Source organism: Ischnura elegans, chromosome 13, assembly GCF_921293095.1.
Source record: "Ischnura elegans chromosome 13, ioIscEleg1.1, whole genome shotgun sequence".
NCBI classification, from domain to species: domain Eukaryota; kingdom Metazoa; phylum Arthropoda; class Insecta; order Odonata; family Coenagrionidae; genus Ischnura; species Ischnura elegans.
In genome coordinates, this window is record NC_060258.1 from 9,609,237 (window position 1) to 9,625,283 (window position 16,047).

At 40.4% G+C, this 16,047-nt stretch overlaps 1 protein-coding gene across 2 annotated transcripts in view; it reads right to left on the reverse strand.

The window, feature by feature from the left end:
* Window positions 1–16,047, reverse strand: part of LOC124170007 — a 90,256-nt gene that overhangs the window by 13,150 nt on the left and 61,059 nt on the right. For both annotated transcript variants that reach the window (XM_046548693.1, XM_046548692.1), the window contains one exon: window positions 11,078–11,245. In XM_046548693.1, the coding sequence (XP_046404649.1) occupies window positions 11,078–11,245 (168 nt within the window). The remainder of the gene's footprint in view (window positions 1–11,077; window positions 11,246–16,047) is intronic.

Sequence of the window (16,047 nt, forward strand, 5' to 3'; positions counted from 1 at the left end):
ACACAACTAGACATTAAGGTGAAAGTTTGGTTTATCCGTCTTTTCTGATTATCCGTGCCATTTCCCCCCATCATTAGCCAGGATAATAGGGAGTGTGCTGTAGCTCAAAGCAAAAGTTATGAACAAATTTTCCTTTTGAAGTAAAATGATATTTGTATAAGGCATTGGAAATAAAATAAAAATCATTATTTTTTTCAAGCAAATAATTATAAAAACTAATAAATTGCTGTCATAATTTCCTTAACACATTCAGTGCGGAGCACGTAAACTGACACCCTCTGCCAGTCGGGCCAAGAGCCATTTCTCCGCCTCCGTACTAGTCCTTGTCCGGTAGTGTCCGCAAATATCGACAGGGAAGAATGACACCTCGGTAGCTTAACTGGCTAAACCCAAGCATAACAGTTTAGGTCCTGAGCATGTAAAGATTTAAAAAAAAAAAACAACATGAAAGCCTATAAAAAAGATTTTTAATTTATAAAAATATTAAAATGTGGATGAAAATCTAAAAAGCATTCCATTAATTGTGTGTTCCCAGAATAAACTTGAATAATGCCTTTGTTTATTATCAGGAATTTGAAAATGCATTTGGAATCGAAAATATCCGATTCGAAAGATCAGGCTCCAAAAATCCTGGATCCGTCCATCCCTAGTTATTTTATTCCATTCAATTCTTAAATTTTAATGACAGCAATACTACAGGTAAATCAAAATCCCACCTGTTAGAAGGAACAAGAATCGATGGAATCGGAATCGAGAATCGGGAATCGATTTGAAGGAATTGGAATTGGAATCGAATAAATGTGGAATCGACTCATCCCTAGAAACTACCCTATTACTGCAAAATGGTTTCATTACGCAGCCAGAGTGGAAAACTGGCGCTGTGCCATCATCTACGCCACCTCAGGGAACTTGACGATGGAAATACCCCTTGTGTAGGGTCGATTGAGAAAGCCATGTACGAGAATTCCTCTCTATATGTAGGGTCGACTAATAATACAAGCCTTAACACCAGAACCGGGAAACGTGGCTTTTTTGTCCCATCGCCCTTTGCAAATGTTGTTGCCATTCGTGTACTAGTGATTTTATCCCTTTGAAATATAATGCATTTCACTCATTTTTTATGATCTTTCAAATGGACGTATTGAAAACATTGTACGATGTTTGGTTCGCGAGAAAAACGACGATTTACCTAGAACCGCGGGATGGGACTTTTTTGTCCCATATGGGGAAAACATACAATTTCAGTTTTTTTTGTACACTTATTTTTTATTTAGCGTAATAACAGTTTATTACGAAGGGGATCGATGCACAGATACAGGCAGTCCCCGACTTTCGTACACAATGCGTTCCCGAAAACTTGTACGAAAGTCGAACCATTGACTTCCATACTAATTAGGGGTTACGTTCCAAAAGAGCGGAATATACGTACTAAAACCATTTTTTTCACGGATTTTATTTCAATTTACTTAATTTTAATTATATGTTAATAAAACTCCTCAAATCATCTAATTTCTTTCGAAAATTCGCAGAAAATGCAAATTTAAGTTTAAAAAACAAGAACTCCGTTGGCTATCGAGTGAAACTTCCTCTTGGCGTTTAAGTTGACATTCCACTTACTACGTCCACTATAAATAAGAAAACATATCAAGAAGCATAACAAAATGTAGTTGTTAAACCCGCACTCTGGATACCTTTTAATTTTTACATCAAAATTCGACATTTGGCAGGTGACATTCATCACTGCGTTATCTCGCATGCTATTCAAAAAAGACAAAAGACAAACAGAATTCGGGTGATTTTTCGCGCAATAACTTTGCTGAAGGAGTACATGAATTAAACAGCACTCAAACGAAAAAACACAATTAGAAAGAAGATTTTACTAGTTTTATTGAAAGCTATTTGATGATGTCTAGTCAACTTCTTTTGAAAAATATCTTCAATGAAGGCTTTCTTCTTCTCTTGATAAAGGAGCCTATAGCAGGCTGTCTCTCTCCCAAATAAATCACCTAGATTAGTCAATTACAAACAATTCCCTTCATTATACACGTTCGTATTGTTCGCATATACTGCCGATACTGCCATTTGAAACAATTGAATGTTGGGATGCGCAATAAACATCGCGGGAATTTAAAAAAAAATACAGACCAACGTCCGAAAGTCCGAATTTAGCGTACGAAAGTCAAGTATAAGGTGTCAATTTTGAACGTACGAAAGTGCGAATTGTACGAAAGTCGAGTGTACGAAAGTCGAGTGTACGAAAGTCGAGGACCGCCTGTACAGTTATTCTGCCAGTTAGGAGTGCAGAAGGGAATAATCTGTGGACTGCACCGGCCGCCTACTCACATCCTCTGTCAACTGTCCTTGACGTTACCTGGTTATTCTTGACAAACAACACTTTTGCAGTCAAAATAAGTTTACTGTATTCCTAGTTATACTTAATAAAACATTTTAAACATTACCTAAACACGTTTTTTGTTCACACAAACCACAAGTAAACCATCAATTATACTTAAACATGACAGGATCAACGTATTTTGTCAATGGGAGAAAAAAGTCCCATGCCACAGTTTTGGTGGGGTTGGAAAGTTCAGCGGTTCTAGTCTTAACTGGCTAAAGCACTCGACCGGAAATCGGGGGATTCGGGTTCGTATCCCGGTCAAGGCGGATGATTTTTTTCTCTGTGGATCTTTCGCACGATAATACAATTTATACGATAAAAATGCTAGTGCTAAATGTTTTGGAAACCATTGAACAAACTTCATCTTTTTTTTACGGATACAACAAAATTTTTCTATATTTATCATTTTTTTAAGGTCCTGACAAAATTGACAAGTAAATTATAGGTAACATTCAACATTAAAAATTTCACAACTGTGAAGGAGGCCAAACTTAACTCTTAAGTTGGCATATAAATCATATACACCCATGTCTCGTATAGCGCAAGGGATGTGTTCCTTGGGGTCTTTGCGCTATACGAATTTGCGTTACACGAGAGCGTTTCAACATTGGGAAGATAGGGATGCGTTCCTGGTAGCATAGGTCTTGGGTATTGAATTTCCTCTAAAACAGATATATTCCCATAAATAGCCTTAGAAAACATTATTTATACAACTTTTTATAGTTTAAAACATCTTTAAAGATAGTATGCACGCATTCAAAGACTTTTATTCATGTTAAAAAAAATTCTTACGTGCTTTTGAAATTCCCTCCTGTCGTGCGGGTGGGCTAACATCTGCTATCTCAGGGGTTCGTAATGCATTGCCGGCAGTGGACGATTTTTCCAACCAGTCTAAAAACAACTACTGTGTCACCCAGGCCCTTTTGTTGCTCATCGAAGTGACAGGAAAATGCTACTTTGAATGCCATTTCATAGCTAGCGGAGTTTATGAATGATAAATCATTTTAATTTGAAGTCCTCCGAGTCATTAGCGGCTATGTGAAACAGTCTTTAAATGTCTTGAAACCTTCCCAGGTTTTCCTTCCCTGAAAATGAATGAACGAGAAAGCATTCTTTTCCAATAGAATATCGTCTCGTCAACACTAAAAACTAGTTGAGGGGGAAAGGAGCCACTTTCAATCACAGCTTGGAGTTCATCAGAAAATGTTGTGGTGACTGCGCTATCAACACTTGCAGATTCACCTGATATCGCCGCACTGAAAATACCTGCTTGCCGTTTAAATTCTTGAACCAACCATAGCTTTCACTAAATGTCTCGGAGCGATTGACACTCTCGTCTTTTTGTACTGATTCACTATGAACTTTCCGTATGTGTAGACCGCTTGGTTGAAGTTGGTGCGGCTGAGGTCACTGATGTTTTAACTTCGTCTTTATTCAGAATAAGGCATCGTGCATTTAAAACTTCTGTGCAATATCGCTTTGACGTTCTCCATTTTCAAAGCAATTGACCTATATCAATTTCTCTTCTAGGTTTATGGTTTTTCTTGATAAATTCTTGATTTTTCTACCCGCAATCCTATTTTTTTGCCATTTTCTCTTGGTTTTTACTCTGCATGGCTCTATCGAAATCACCTTCTACTGCTGAACTGTGTTCTTGAGATGCAGAGGACCTACGACTGCGGGGAGGGAACGAAGCTATTGTGTTTGAGACTATAGGGAACCCTCTTATATGTTGGTGCTCTTCATGCGCAACTTGGCCACCGCTCCATTTCTCCCCCGTGAATACTGATGACCTTGAAGGCTTGAGCGTAGACCCTCTACCTGGAAGTCAATCGCCCGATAACCTATGACGGCAAAAATTACGTCTCAACCAGTATTGCTTAAAAACAACTCATTTCCACTGGCCCCACGCTTAATTAATGACCTAAAGTAACTCATTCTGTTAAGGAGACGAGATAAATTACTTCGGTAGGCCGGCTATCTGGACCCAATGACGAGTAATCCTTTTGGCCATTGCACAGCAATGGATTTCGATTAATATATAAACATAAAAGAAGATTTGAGGCAAGCAATAATATTTTTATGCGTAAAATGATAGAAATTTCGTGTGTACTTAGTGCAAGCTCACGTTTTATCACGAGAGCGTTTAAGATTTTTGATTAGGCTACACTGCGTTGCAATGTTTCCCCGAGGAACGAATTTGCGCTATATCGAAATTGCGCTAATCGAAATTGCGCTATACGAGACAGGGGTGTATTGTAGCATGTGTCCCATTTTTCTTTACTTTCTCTCCAAGTTCAACGCTTTCTACGCAAATATCCATTTCAGAGTCTTCCGATCGTGTGTACGGCCTTAAGTCTGCTTCCCTCTTTCGAACCGTGTGCACCGTTTGCAAAAAAGCAGTACATATTCGAATGGACGTTTTGGCAAGGAAACCTCCACCTTGTTTTATAGGCCGATTTTGACGAATTTAATGAAATCCAGCCCACAATTCATGTATTTAAGTGAATTTAAGTATACCGGGACTAGCCACGGTGATAACTTTACGGGATTCACCCGCAATGCACAATTGTAAGAAAAATCCACAGAGAAAAAAATCATTCGCCTTGACCGGGATTCGAACCCGGATCCCTCGATTTCCGGCCGAGTGCTTTAGCCAGTTAAGCTACCGAGGCGTCATTCTTCCCTGTGGAAATTTGTGGACTATACCGGACATGGTGGTATGGACTGCCGAGCATATTATGCGACGAGCAGTCCAAATCGTGCACATGGCGCCACAGCCGGAGAGTAAAGCCCGAACTTTGAACACATAGAGGTGTTCTCTCTTGACGAATTTAAGTATACCGGGACTAGCCACGGTGATAACTTTACAGGAGTCACCCGCAATGCACAATTGTGCGAAAAATCCACAGAGAAAAAATCATTCGCCTTGACCGGGATTGCGGGTGCACTCCCGCACTCCTTGTCAATTGTCATACGGGCTTTATGAGTCAACCTGATCGGCTTGCCTGTGTCACCGCTAACCAGCGCAGACCAACGGCCGACTCGACCTGATAGACCCAGCCCTCGGGGCTTGCAATGTGAGTGTGCCGCAATAATGTGAACTTATTATACTTGAGATTTCTCGGTACTTGTGATTATTGTCACATTAAAACTACCAAAAGTAACACCAACTGCTTCTTGCTCATTGAACCCTCCTATGTCCCGTGCGACAACCTTGCTGAATCCGATTTATTTGGCATGTAAAACATATACCACTTGGCGGTACAAAGACTATAACTTGCGATTATCGTAAAATGCAGTTCTCCCTAAAACGGGCTTCCACTGTACTTACAAGGAGGGACCCAGGAATAACTGGATGGAAATCACCTTGCATGCAACTCGAATATTTTGGGCTCCTCCATCCAGATGGGTGATATTTCATCATTTCTGAGTCAGTATGCGAAATGGCGTGGATATAGACGGTTGCAGCGAGCCTCTGTGACAGTTTATATTCGAAGATTTTTTTGACCCCTTAAATTTTTGAAATAGCTGATATTCGAGAACAGAGCACAGCATTGAAAATTTGTTCTTTGAAAAATTGAGTGAGACACAGCTATAATGTTGTCAACCAGTGGCGCAGATAGGGGGAGGGGGGGGGAGTTTTGGGGTTTAAACCCCCCCAGAGCTTGGAGAAATTCTTAAGTTTAACCCTTTAGAGACGGTGGATTTTTTGTCTTAGCATGACTGCTGTACTGAGCCGCAAGAGACTCTTCTTTCCCCATGTGAGGAGCATTTTTGGAGGACATTCATTGAGAAGGGTGTTGTGGATAAAAGGGCGGTTTCCTATTATTTTTTTAAGTTGCCTAAATCGAAAGATTATTACTCCTGGAGTACGTATATTTCACACTTTTAGATTTTTAAATGACGACATCTATTTGGAGTCCATGGTGGAGTTCTCTCTTCAACATGACTGCCAGAAAATGCGACAAATATAACACACATGGGTAATATATGCGATAAAGAAACGTAAAGGCATACGTATCTGATGGCCCCTAAGCCCAACAAAACTTAATAGCAAGACTTTATTGATTTAGCATTCTAAATAATGACTCTTCCGTCCTCTCCGTAAAGAGCATTTTTTCAGGACCTTTGTTAACCCATTGATACCCAGAAGGTTTTTTTTTCAAAATATTTTACTGCAGACTCCCAATTATCCGGCTGTGGTTTATCCATGTTGCGGATTATCCGTGCACGATTTTCACTCTCGCTAAATATTTTCCACGATCTTTATAAAAAAATTAATCTGACGCAAAATCACCGGAATTACTGCATTTTAATGCTAGGATACACTGGGCTTATTATCTCCATTAGAATCCCCTTCGTAAAACGGATGCCATCGTGTGCTAGCTGCATTCACTTCTTGTTCCTGTTTTCCAAGCCCTACAGTGCGCAACTGCTCTCCGTGATCACAGATCCCCTCTTTGCTGCATCAAAGATCCTAACACTCCCTTCTCTCTATATCCTGACATGTGCCAACTTTGTTAAAGCAAACCTTGATAAATTTCCTTCTAATGCCACCTTCCACCATCACCACACAAGATCAAGTAATAATATACACCACAAGCAGTACTCCAGCTCCCTCTGTTTAAAGGGTCCCAGGCATTCAGCCTCTGCTATATTTAACAAAATCCCTGACGAAATAAAAGATTGCACCTCAATTTATGTATTTAAGAACAAGCTGAAACTCCTTCTCTCTAAAAAGTGCTATTACAGCATTTCCGAATATATGGAAGATAATTTGTAATTATGATAATCTCCATGATGCTAGTTGTGACATCTTATTTTGTCCATACTATTGTATTGTACTTATTTATTTCATCAATTCTTATGTATTTAGAAAAATTATTTTTATTGTTTCCATGTAAATTGTAAATCTTGATGACACATCATCATTGTATTTTTATTTGATATTTGTATTAGCTTTTTTATGACGTAGCCATGCAATTGTACTCTTGCCAATCAGTGAAATAAATTATTATTATTATTATTATTATTATTAGATACACATCGTGCAGCAGTTGCAACCCGGGCAACTTGTGAGAGATGCGACTACGTGGCGTGGTGCCTGATATGTGTAGTTTCCGACGCTGAGCAATGGTTTTAAAGCATTCATGCAAACCACTTTTCTGTATCAGTGATCACACAGCCACGGATGTGAGGTTTTCGAAACCAGGAGCATTAATAATATGAGTACAACGATGTTATAGCTATACAATTATTGCCATGAGAAAAAATCCCCCTGGACCGGGAATCGAACCACGGACCTTTGGCTTTGCGGGCCACTGCGCAGACCACTACGCTATCCAGGCTCTTTAACCTTATCGCGCCGAGCTCCTTCGCGGGAAGTTGCTTTTGGCTCTACGAAAGGTTTGAGATTTTCTTTTCCGCCCCGTACGGAGTTTTTTTTCGGCTTGGGACTGACCAGGTAGTCGCTTCCTCCCCTTAATGACCTTTCCTAGCGGGGTCCCTCGGCAACTGGGCAAATATAATCCTCAACCCTTTTCCCCGAAGGTAGCCCATCCCGGCGTACTTTTGCGGTCAGTTTATTGTTGCCAGTGCAATTTTAATTTTTTTAATTGTTACTGTTGCATTAAATGTCAGTTCATCAATGTATTCCTTTTATTTTGCAATGCCTGTAGAACTTTTAAACGAAGTTCTACGGTTATTTTTAGGGTTTTCAGCAAAACGGCACTATATCATAGCCAAATGAGCTTTTCCGAGAAGAGTGAGGTTATCATCTTCCACGTACATATATCAGTATGGGAACACTTACACCAATGAGAGTACTTACAATATGAGAGTAATTACCTGGGTAGAGCAGTTCTTATTCCTGCAATGGTATGGAATGCTTCTCACAACATGTGTCTACGTAAAACATTCCCTATTGGTACATTAAATTTACGAATTTTTAGGATATGCATTAATCAGTATTTATAGCGAAATTCGTTTATAATACCTTTGTATTCAAAGGTTGGTAAGAGGTTATTAAAAATAGCCGCTGTAATTTTGGCTCACGACAAAGAACTGAGGGAATCAAATTTTATTACATTACGAGGGCTTTTTTTCATAGAAGTTAAATCGGATAATCTATCGAATTTCACCGCAAATGTACACTTAGAATGTAGCTAACAGAGTAACGTATACTTTTAGATGTAAATAATTACAATATCGCTCCTATAAACTTGCTAGTAAGTTATAAAAATAACAATTAAACATCTAACCTTAGCGTCTCCAAAAATTGTTCTAGGTGATGATCAACTCCGTTAATATGAACGCTAGAATTCTGTTTAAAATTTGGAACCAATCAGCATAACATACAGAATGTAATTACTCGAATTGATTTTCAAAAAATGCAACATTTACGTTTTTAGTTATTCCACCTTATAAACAAATAAGTGACCATGCGCACCTTCCTTGAGTGGGACACTGAGAGCCGGAATAGGCCGAGGTAATCCCCACACGGACAATAGGAAAGGGTCGGACCTCTCACGCCGAGGGACCCTAATGGCGGTTGGGACCCACTTGGCATGCTTGACCGCGAAACCGTGAAAAAACGGCCTTTGGCCTTTTGCTTCGAAAAATTCCAGCCGTGAAAAGCCGGCCTTCCTTGTGCGAAAAATCCACAGAGAAAAATTCATCTGCCTTGACCGGGATTCGAACCCGGATCCCTCGATTTCCGACCGAGTGCTTTAGCCAGTTTAGCTACCGAGGCGTCATTCTTCCCTGTGGAAATTCGTGGACTATACCGGACATGGTGGTATGGACTGCCGAGCATATTATGCGACGAGCAGTCCAAATCTGCGGATTCTCTGTGGATTTTTCGCACAATTGTGCATTGCGGGTGACTCCCGTAAAGTTATCACCGTGGCTAGTCCCGGTATACTTAAATCCGGCCTTCCTTCTTTAGCATCAGAAAATTCATGCCGTGAAATCACGCCCTGCGTAGGGAAGAGGTTAATTCTCATGGCAATTATACCGAGGCTCATGGTACTAGGTGTACATGGTACTAGGTGGCTTCTTGGAAGTCCTTTCTCCCTCGCATTGCCATCCTTGATGGACTGCGAGGGCCTAACACCTAGTACCATGAGCCTCGGTATAATTGCCATGGGAATTAAAGAACCTGGATAGCGTAGTGGTCTGCACAGTGGCCCGGAAAGCCAAAGGTCCGTGGTTCGATTCCCGGTCCAGGGGAATTTTTTCTCATGGCAATTATTGTGTATTTCACCGCCGTTCACGCGGCAGGGTTAGAAATATTACAGACGTTATATATGTCTGTGAAATATTTTTCATGAAATAATATCACATTAATATCTTTTCAGATATTACCAATTGTAATTCAAATTGATTTCATTGAAGTGTCGCGCATATACTTTGAATACTAATTCAATTACGTCGCGGGCGTAACACTCAAAATGGACCTTTTCTTCGAAACATTGGCAATTTTAATCACATCATTAAGCAAGATTAGGAGTAGATAATGAAGATATTACATTGGATGACAGAAAAAGTCTTCCGAGGCAGGACCATTCTACCACCTTCCACCGTTTTCATCTTCAAAAACAAATGCGATATGGTATTTTACTACGGTGAGTCCTCGTTCTACGTCACCTCGTTTAATGTCATTTCACGATAACGTCACGAAAATTTTGAGACCGTCATTCGTTTATCGCACCTCCGCTTCGCAATAAGGTCAAGTCTTTTAAATTTCGCGCGAGAAAAAAGGCGAAGCGGCGGGCGTTGCAGGTTGTTCGTTTCGTGGGTGGTAATACAGTCAGTCTATAAAAAGTGTAAAACGGTGTGTATGTTGTTAATTGCGATTACGGTTTTAGCAAATTTTAGCATCGGAGACATTTCCACGAAAATGTCCAAGAGAACAATGTTCACAATAATTTTGGTTCCTGTTACTGCGACGATGTTTCAGCGATGATACTGCCCAGGCGACGCCTGCCCGCCTCAATTCGCAACTAAAACCAACTCTTCGATTTCGTAATCCCAGTTTGCCCACCCTTGTTCATTTCCGCCATCTTGACTTCGCTCCTGACCGGTCCGAAAAGAAATTCTCGTAGCGAACGTAGCGCCTATGGACCGGTGCTCCGGAGCACTTCCGTCTGTAGCGCCTGGTAGCGGAAGTAGCGAAAATTCATTGGATCGCACCCCATAGCGAAGCCGAAAAGCAAATGTGGGAAGATACAAAAATGGAGAAGGATTTACGTCACTGCTGCTATTGTCGTCGATGAAGACAGGAACTCGTATTTATGCCATAGTTTGGCATTCCCATTGGAGAAAATGCCCCAGATATGATACGCTAAAATTTTTTCGCTTAGGAATTGCGAGGTCTAGGAGCCGATATTCACTTTTTACATTGTTTCTTATGAGATATTATGCTTCGATTAACGTCATTTCGTTTATCGTCACATTTTTCAGGAATGGTAAGTGAGGTTAAACGAGGCCTCACTGTATTTCATAGATACACTTTGTATATTATTTCATTGATGTCGTGGGCATAACACTCAAAATGGGCTTTCCAGACACCTCAGAAGCGTGAATCAGGTCTGATGGACTTGCAGCACACGTAACAGACAGTCACATCCAAGCAGAGAATGAGCAAGAGGTCGAGAATAATGATAACAATCAAACCTTGCAAATGGGATGATGACCTCTGTGCGGGGCTACCAACCACCGAGGTGACGGACTCTTCCTCGCTGGCGGCCAGGTCAGGGTGTTTCGCTCTCTTGTGGATGACAAGCGCTTTGTACGTGCTGAACACCTTGCGACAGTTGGGCGCATCGCAGCTCTTCAACGAACCTGCGAAAAGAGACACACAATTAAATCTCTTCACAACGTAATGGAGGGGACAAAAATTTGGGCAATTTGATGTATGGAAATTCAATATGGAGAGGTTTTAGTGATAGGCACCATTTTCCCATATCCTTTGGAAATGAAGGCACTACTGTCTTTTAAACCATTATATTTATGTGTTTAATCAAACATGCATGCATTAGTGAACATATATTTATTATATGATAATTACAGAAAGCGAGCGCTGTCACATGATTTTTACCATGATTCGAGAGAAAACGATGTGATCTCTCTCAATTCAACAGTCACTTAAAATGATTTGGACAGTTGGATACCTTTTTTCTTACTTACTGTTAGTTATGCTCTCATATGGAACAAAATGGCCAAAACTAATGATTAATGTGAAAATTACAGCATATTAAAGGTGTATCAGAAAAAAATAAGGGTGCAACATTCATTGTTGAAAATGTCATTCCATGAAGATAATCACGGCTACATAAATGGTCTCTAGTTGTCTCGGTACAATTTTTGGAGGTTAGACTGTATCAGGGATGCCACCTTGGTATGATAAGTGGAGGTTTTACGATATAAAGAGGTTCACAATATAGAGGTTTGCCCATAACTTAACATGTAAAGCAGACAGGACCGAAGGGGTTGTATCAAGTATGGAGGTTTATGATGTAAAGAGGTTCACTACACAGAAGTTTTACTGCACAAAAGTATATTTCAGGGCATTTTCTACATTTTATTCATGTTTAATTTCAATCCTGTGTGATATTTAAAAAATTATGTAATTAAGATATTCATTCATGCATATTTAACTTCATTGTTACATGAGTGTACCCAGAATCAAAACTGTGGGGGGGGAAATGGGGGTTTTGTCTTTAGTGTGTTTACATCTGGGAAGGAAAAGAACCTTTAAATACAGAGGGCTACCATACTTGAAGAGATTGAACATAAAACAAGCCGTGTTATATTTTCTCCTTGATTAAAGATCAAACCAGGACAGCTTTTAAAAATAAGGGGTAATGTGTTCATCTCGCTGTAAATTAAAGACGAATCTCACACAGGAGTTCAACAGACATTGTTTAACTCCTTAGACCTTCGAACTACGTTTAAATTTGGACAATGCTCAGAAAAAATGGCGCCAGTCTGGCCAATAAATTTGGTTTCACAATCGTCACAAGTCAGTTCATACAGTTGTTTAACTCTAAAGACGCATATTGTAATGATAATAAAAGTGGAGGGTATGAACTGACTTGTGACGATTGTGAAACCAAATATATTGGCCAGACTGGGTGGAGTTTTAAAACGAGAATGAGAGAACATAGACGATGTTTCGTAAATAATGACGACTCACCAGGAATTGCAAGACATTTAAATGACGAACACCACTGGTGCAATTTTGATGCAATAATTTTACATGTACACGACAAGGGGCGGAAACTGGATTTCTTAGAACTGTTTGAAGTTGTGAATTGCCCCGCTGATTTTAAATTATGTAACGACCATACGTTCCCATTCCACTCACCCCTTCTGAACATTACCCTACCTCCAACCCATCGCCCATTGACGTCATCAGTAACCTCGGAATGAACACACCCCAATAACCCCTGCCCTCCCTTCCTCCCCCTCCCGAAAAACCATTATATAAAGGCTGTCACCCAAGGCTATGTACCATGGCACAAGTTACCGAAACCAAGGCCGGTGAAAATAAAATAGTGTGGAAACAGACAAGTTGTTTTAATAAGCTGAATTTCACTTTTCATTTAATCACTAAAAATAGATATTGAAGGATCTAAGGTTTTCCCGGCGAATAGACTGGAGGAAGAGTTCTCGGGTTTCCAGACGGGTCCAAGGGTTTATCAGCACCAACGTTTCGAAGGCTAAGTCTGCCATCCTCTTCAGGGTGAATTGATTAGCCAAAGCTGTCTCTGATGCCAAACACCTAAAGTCGGAAATTGATCACCTAAGGACTACCTTCCGCTCAAACGGATTTACAGAGGGAGACATCAAAATGGCCCTTAAAAGGTCCTAAAGGAAAAAAGCAGAAGCCGATAAACCTGACGTAAAACCAACAGTGAGAGCCTGCCTGCCATACGTCTCAACAATATCCAACAAAATTGCAAGGATATTAAGAAGGCACAATGTGGAGACAATCCACAAACCACTGGGAAATCTCAAGGCCCTTCTCCGAACCACCAAGGATAAATTGGGATTGAAGACATCAGGAGCCTATCGCATACCGTGTGAATGCGGCCAAGTGTACATCGGGGAGACCGGACGCACCATTGAAAAACGCTTGAAGGAGCACGAAAGATGCATCAGACTGTGCTAACCCAATAAGTCTGCGGTGGCAGAGCACAGCCTAGAAAACGGTCACCGAATAAATTTTCAAGGTACAGAACTAATATGCCATGCCAAAAATTACTGGGATCATGTCGTGAAGGAGGCAGTGGAAATCAGGCTTGAGGAGAAAATCATGAACAGAGACGCCGGCTTCCATCTGAGCAATGTGTGGAAACCAGCTCTGAAAAAGCTGAAGGGGGGGGAGAGGACATGCATTGGCCCGACCGCCGACCAATCAGAGCCCAACTGAAACCAACGCGACGGTATATAGGAAGGACACAACTTGGCTAATCCATTCACCCTGAAGACGATGGCAGACTTAGCCTTCGAAATGTCGGTGCTGATAAACCCTTGGACCCAGCTGGAAACCCGAGAACTCTTCCTCCAAAATAGATATCGTCATTTAAAAATCTAAAAGCGTGAAATACTTACTCCAGGAGTGATAATCTTTCGATTTAGGCAATAAAAAAATAATAGTAAACCACGGTATTTATCCAAGGGTCAATTTCTGTTTTGACCGGGCCATAAATAATGTGCATGCAGTTACTATAGAAATTTATAAAGTGATTCATGTGCGTGTGATAATACGGAGTTCTTGCAGGGCGGGGTCAAAAAAGGTTGGAGCTGAAAGAGCGTGTGATTATCCGCGAGACCCTTCTTAACAAATGTCTCCAAAAATGCTCTGTACCACGAGAAAGAAGTCTCTTGGGGCTCAGTACAGCAGTCATGCTAACAAGGAGACATCGTCAAAGTGATGTTTGGGATTTGGATGCGGATGTTATTAACTGAAACTATATAGGTAACACGAATACAAGGATCAAGAACTTTGCTATTTCCACATAATATTTTATTAGCACTGACCATGGTTTCGTTACAGAGTAACATTATCACCTTGATAATGTTACTCTGTAACGAAACCATGGTCGGTGCTAATAAAATATTATGTGGAAATAGCAAAGTTCTTGATCCTTGTATTCGTGCTATTATGGATTTCCACCAAGTTACGCCCTCTACGATTAATTATATATAGGTAAGATAGAAAAAGTGTCACGGCTTTCTTCCACATAGGCCCGGGTTCGAGAGATATTCGCATGTAAAGATATCTCGCAGCATGACAGCCCTTGAGTAATCGCTCCCTTATAACTGCGGCCGTGGCGGTGCGGTCTAGGGTGTTAGTCCCCTAACCTGTAGTTGGTACCCCTGGTTCGTTTTTTATTTAAATATTTATAAAAATGCATGTACAAAGGTGTGCCATATAACTATTCTAAATATTTGTATAACTGTAGGTGATTTTAAAGGATATTTAAAAAATATGTAAATTTTATATATTGTACTGTGCCAAAGTAAGCAAATAAATGCTTTTTAAACGTGTAGGGCGTTAGTCCCCTAACCTGTAGTTGATACCCTGGGTTCGAGTCCCAGTGTCGGCAATATTTTTTCCCTCTTCTAATTTTTGAAATCACTGTTACTCTTATCCCCACTCGTTTTATTTAGTTACTTCGCAAATTTTTGAATTTAATATCAATTCACGTGCAAGTTAATTAACTACGTCCTCTAATTCGAGTGGTACGGAACAATTCGGAGTTCCGTTTAAAATCCATAAATTGATATTAAATTAAATAATTCGCGAAGTAACTAAATAAAACGAATGGGGATATAATGTAACAGTGATTTCAAAAATTAGAAGAGGGAAAAAATATTGCCGACACTGGGACCACCACGGCCGTAGATGAGAGGGAACGTTTACTCAATGGATGTCATGCTGCGCAAAATCTTTACATGCGAACATCTCTCGAACCCAGGCCTATGTGGAAGAAAGCCGTGACACTTTTTCTACCTTACCTATATAGTTTAAGAAAATAACATCCACATCCAGATACCGAACATCACTTTGACGATGTCTCCTTGTAAGACGAAAACTCTCCCATCTGGAAAGGGTTATACTTAAAAAATTTTCAGAGCTCTGGGGGGGTTTTATCCTCCTAAACCTGCACCACTGTTCACAGTCACCATTAGCATTGTCAATATGGTAGTTTCCTCCATCAAAGAAAACGAAAGGCATTGATTGCGATTCGTTACCCACCATTACTGTATTCATAATATACAAATTATTTCGCTTTAGAAATACCGGTTTAGACAAATGGCAATGGTCCATTTTTTATCCTCATTTGAAAAGCCCATGCGATGCCACTCCACGTGACGTCACAGGGACCTAGTTTCTATACGAGAAGATAGGAGTTTTACATCGTCTGAGGTTACCAATGCATGCATGAGGCAAAGAGCTCAGGGAAACATGTCTTAACAATCACTTATTAAAACTGGCTAAGATCGGAAAGTTTTCCTCGTTTGATAAGGTATTAATATAATCCTTATTTGAGCCAAGCGCTACCAGCCAGCAGGGTACTCAGCTACCCACTAGCAGCCTGCGTCGTATCAGCGCTCAACTCGCCTCAAGGTCA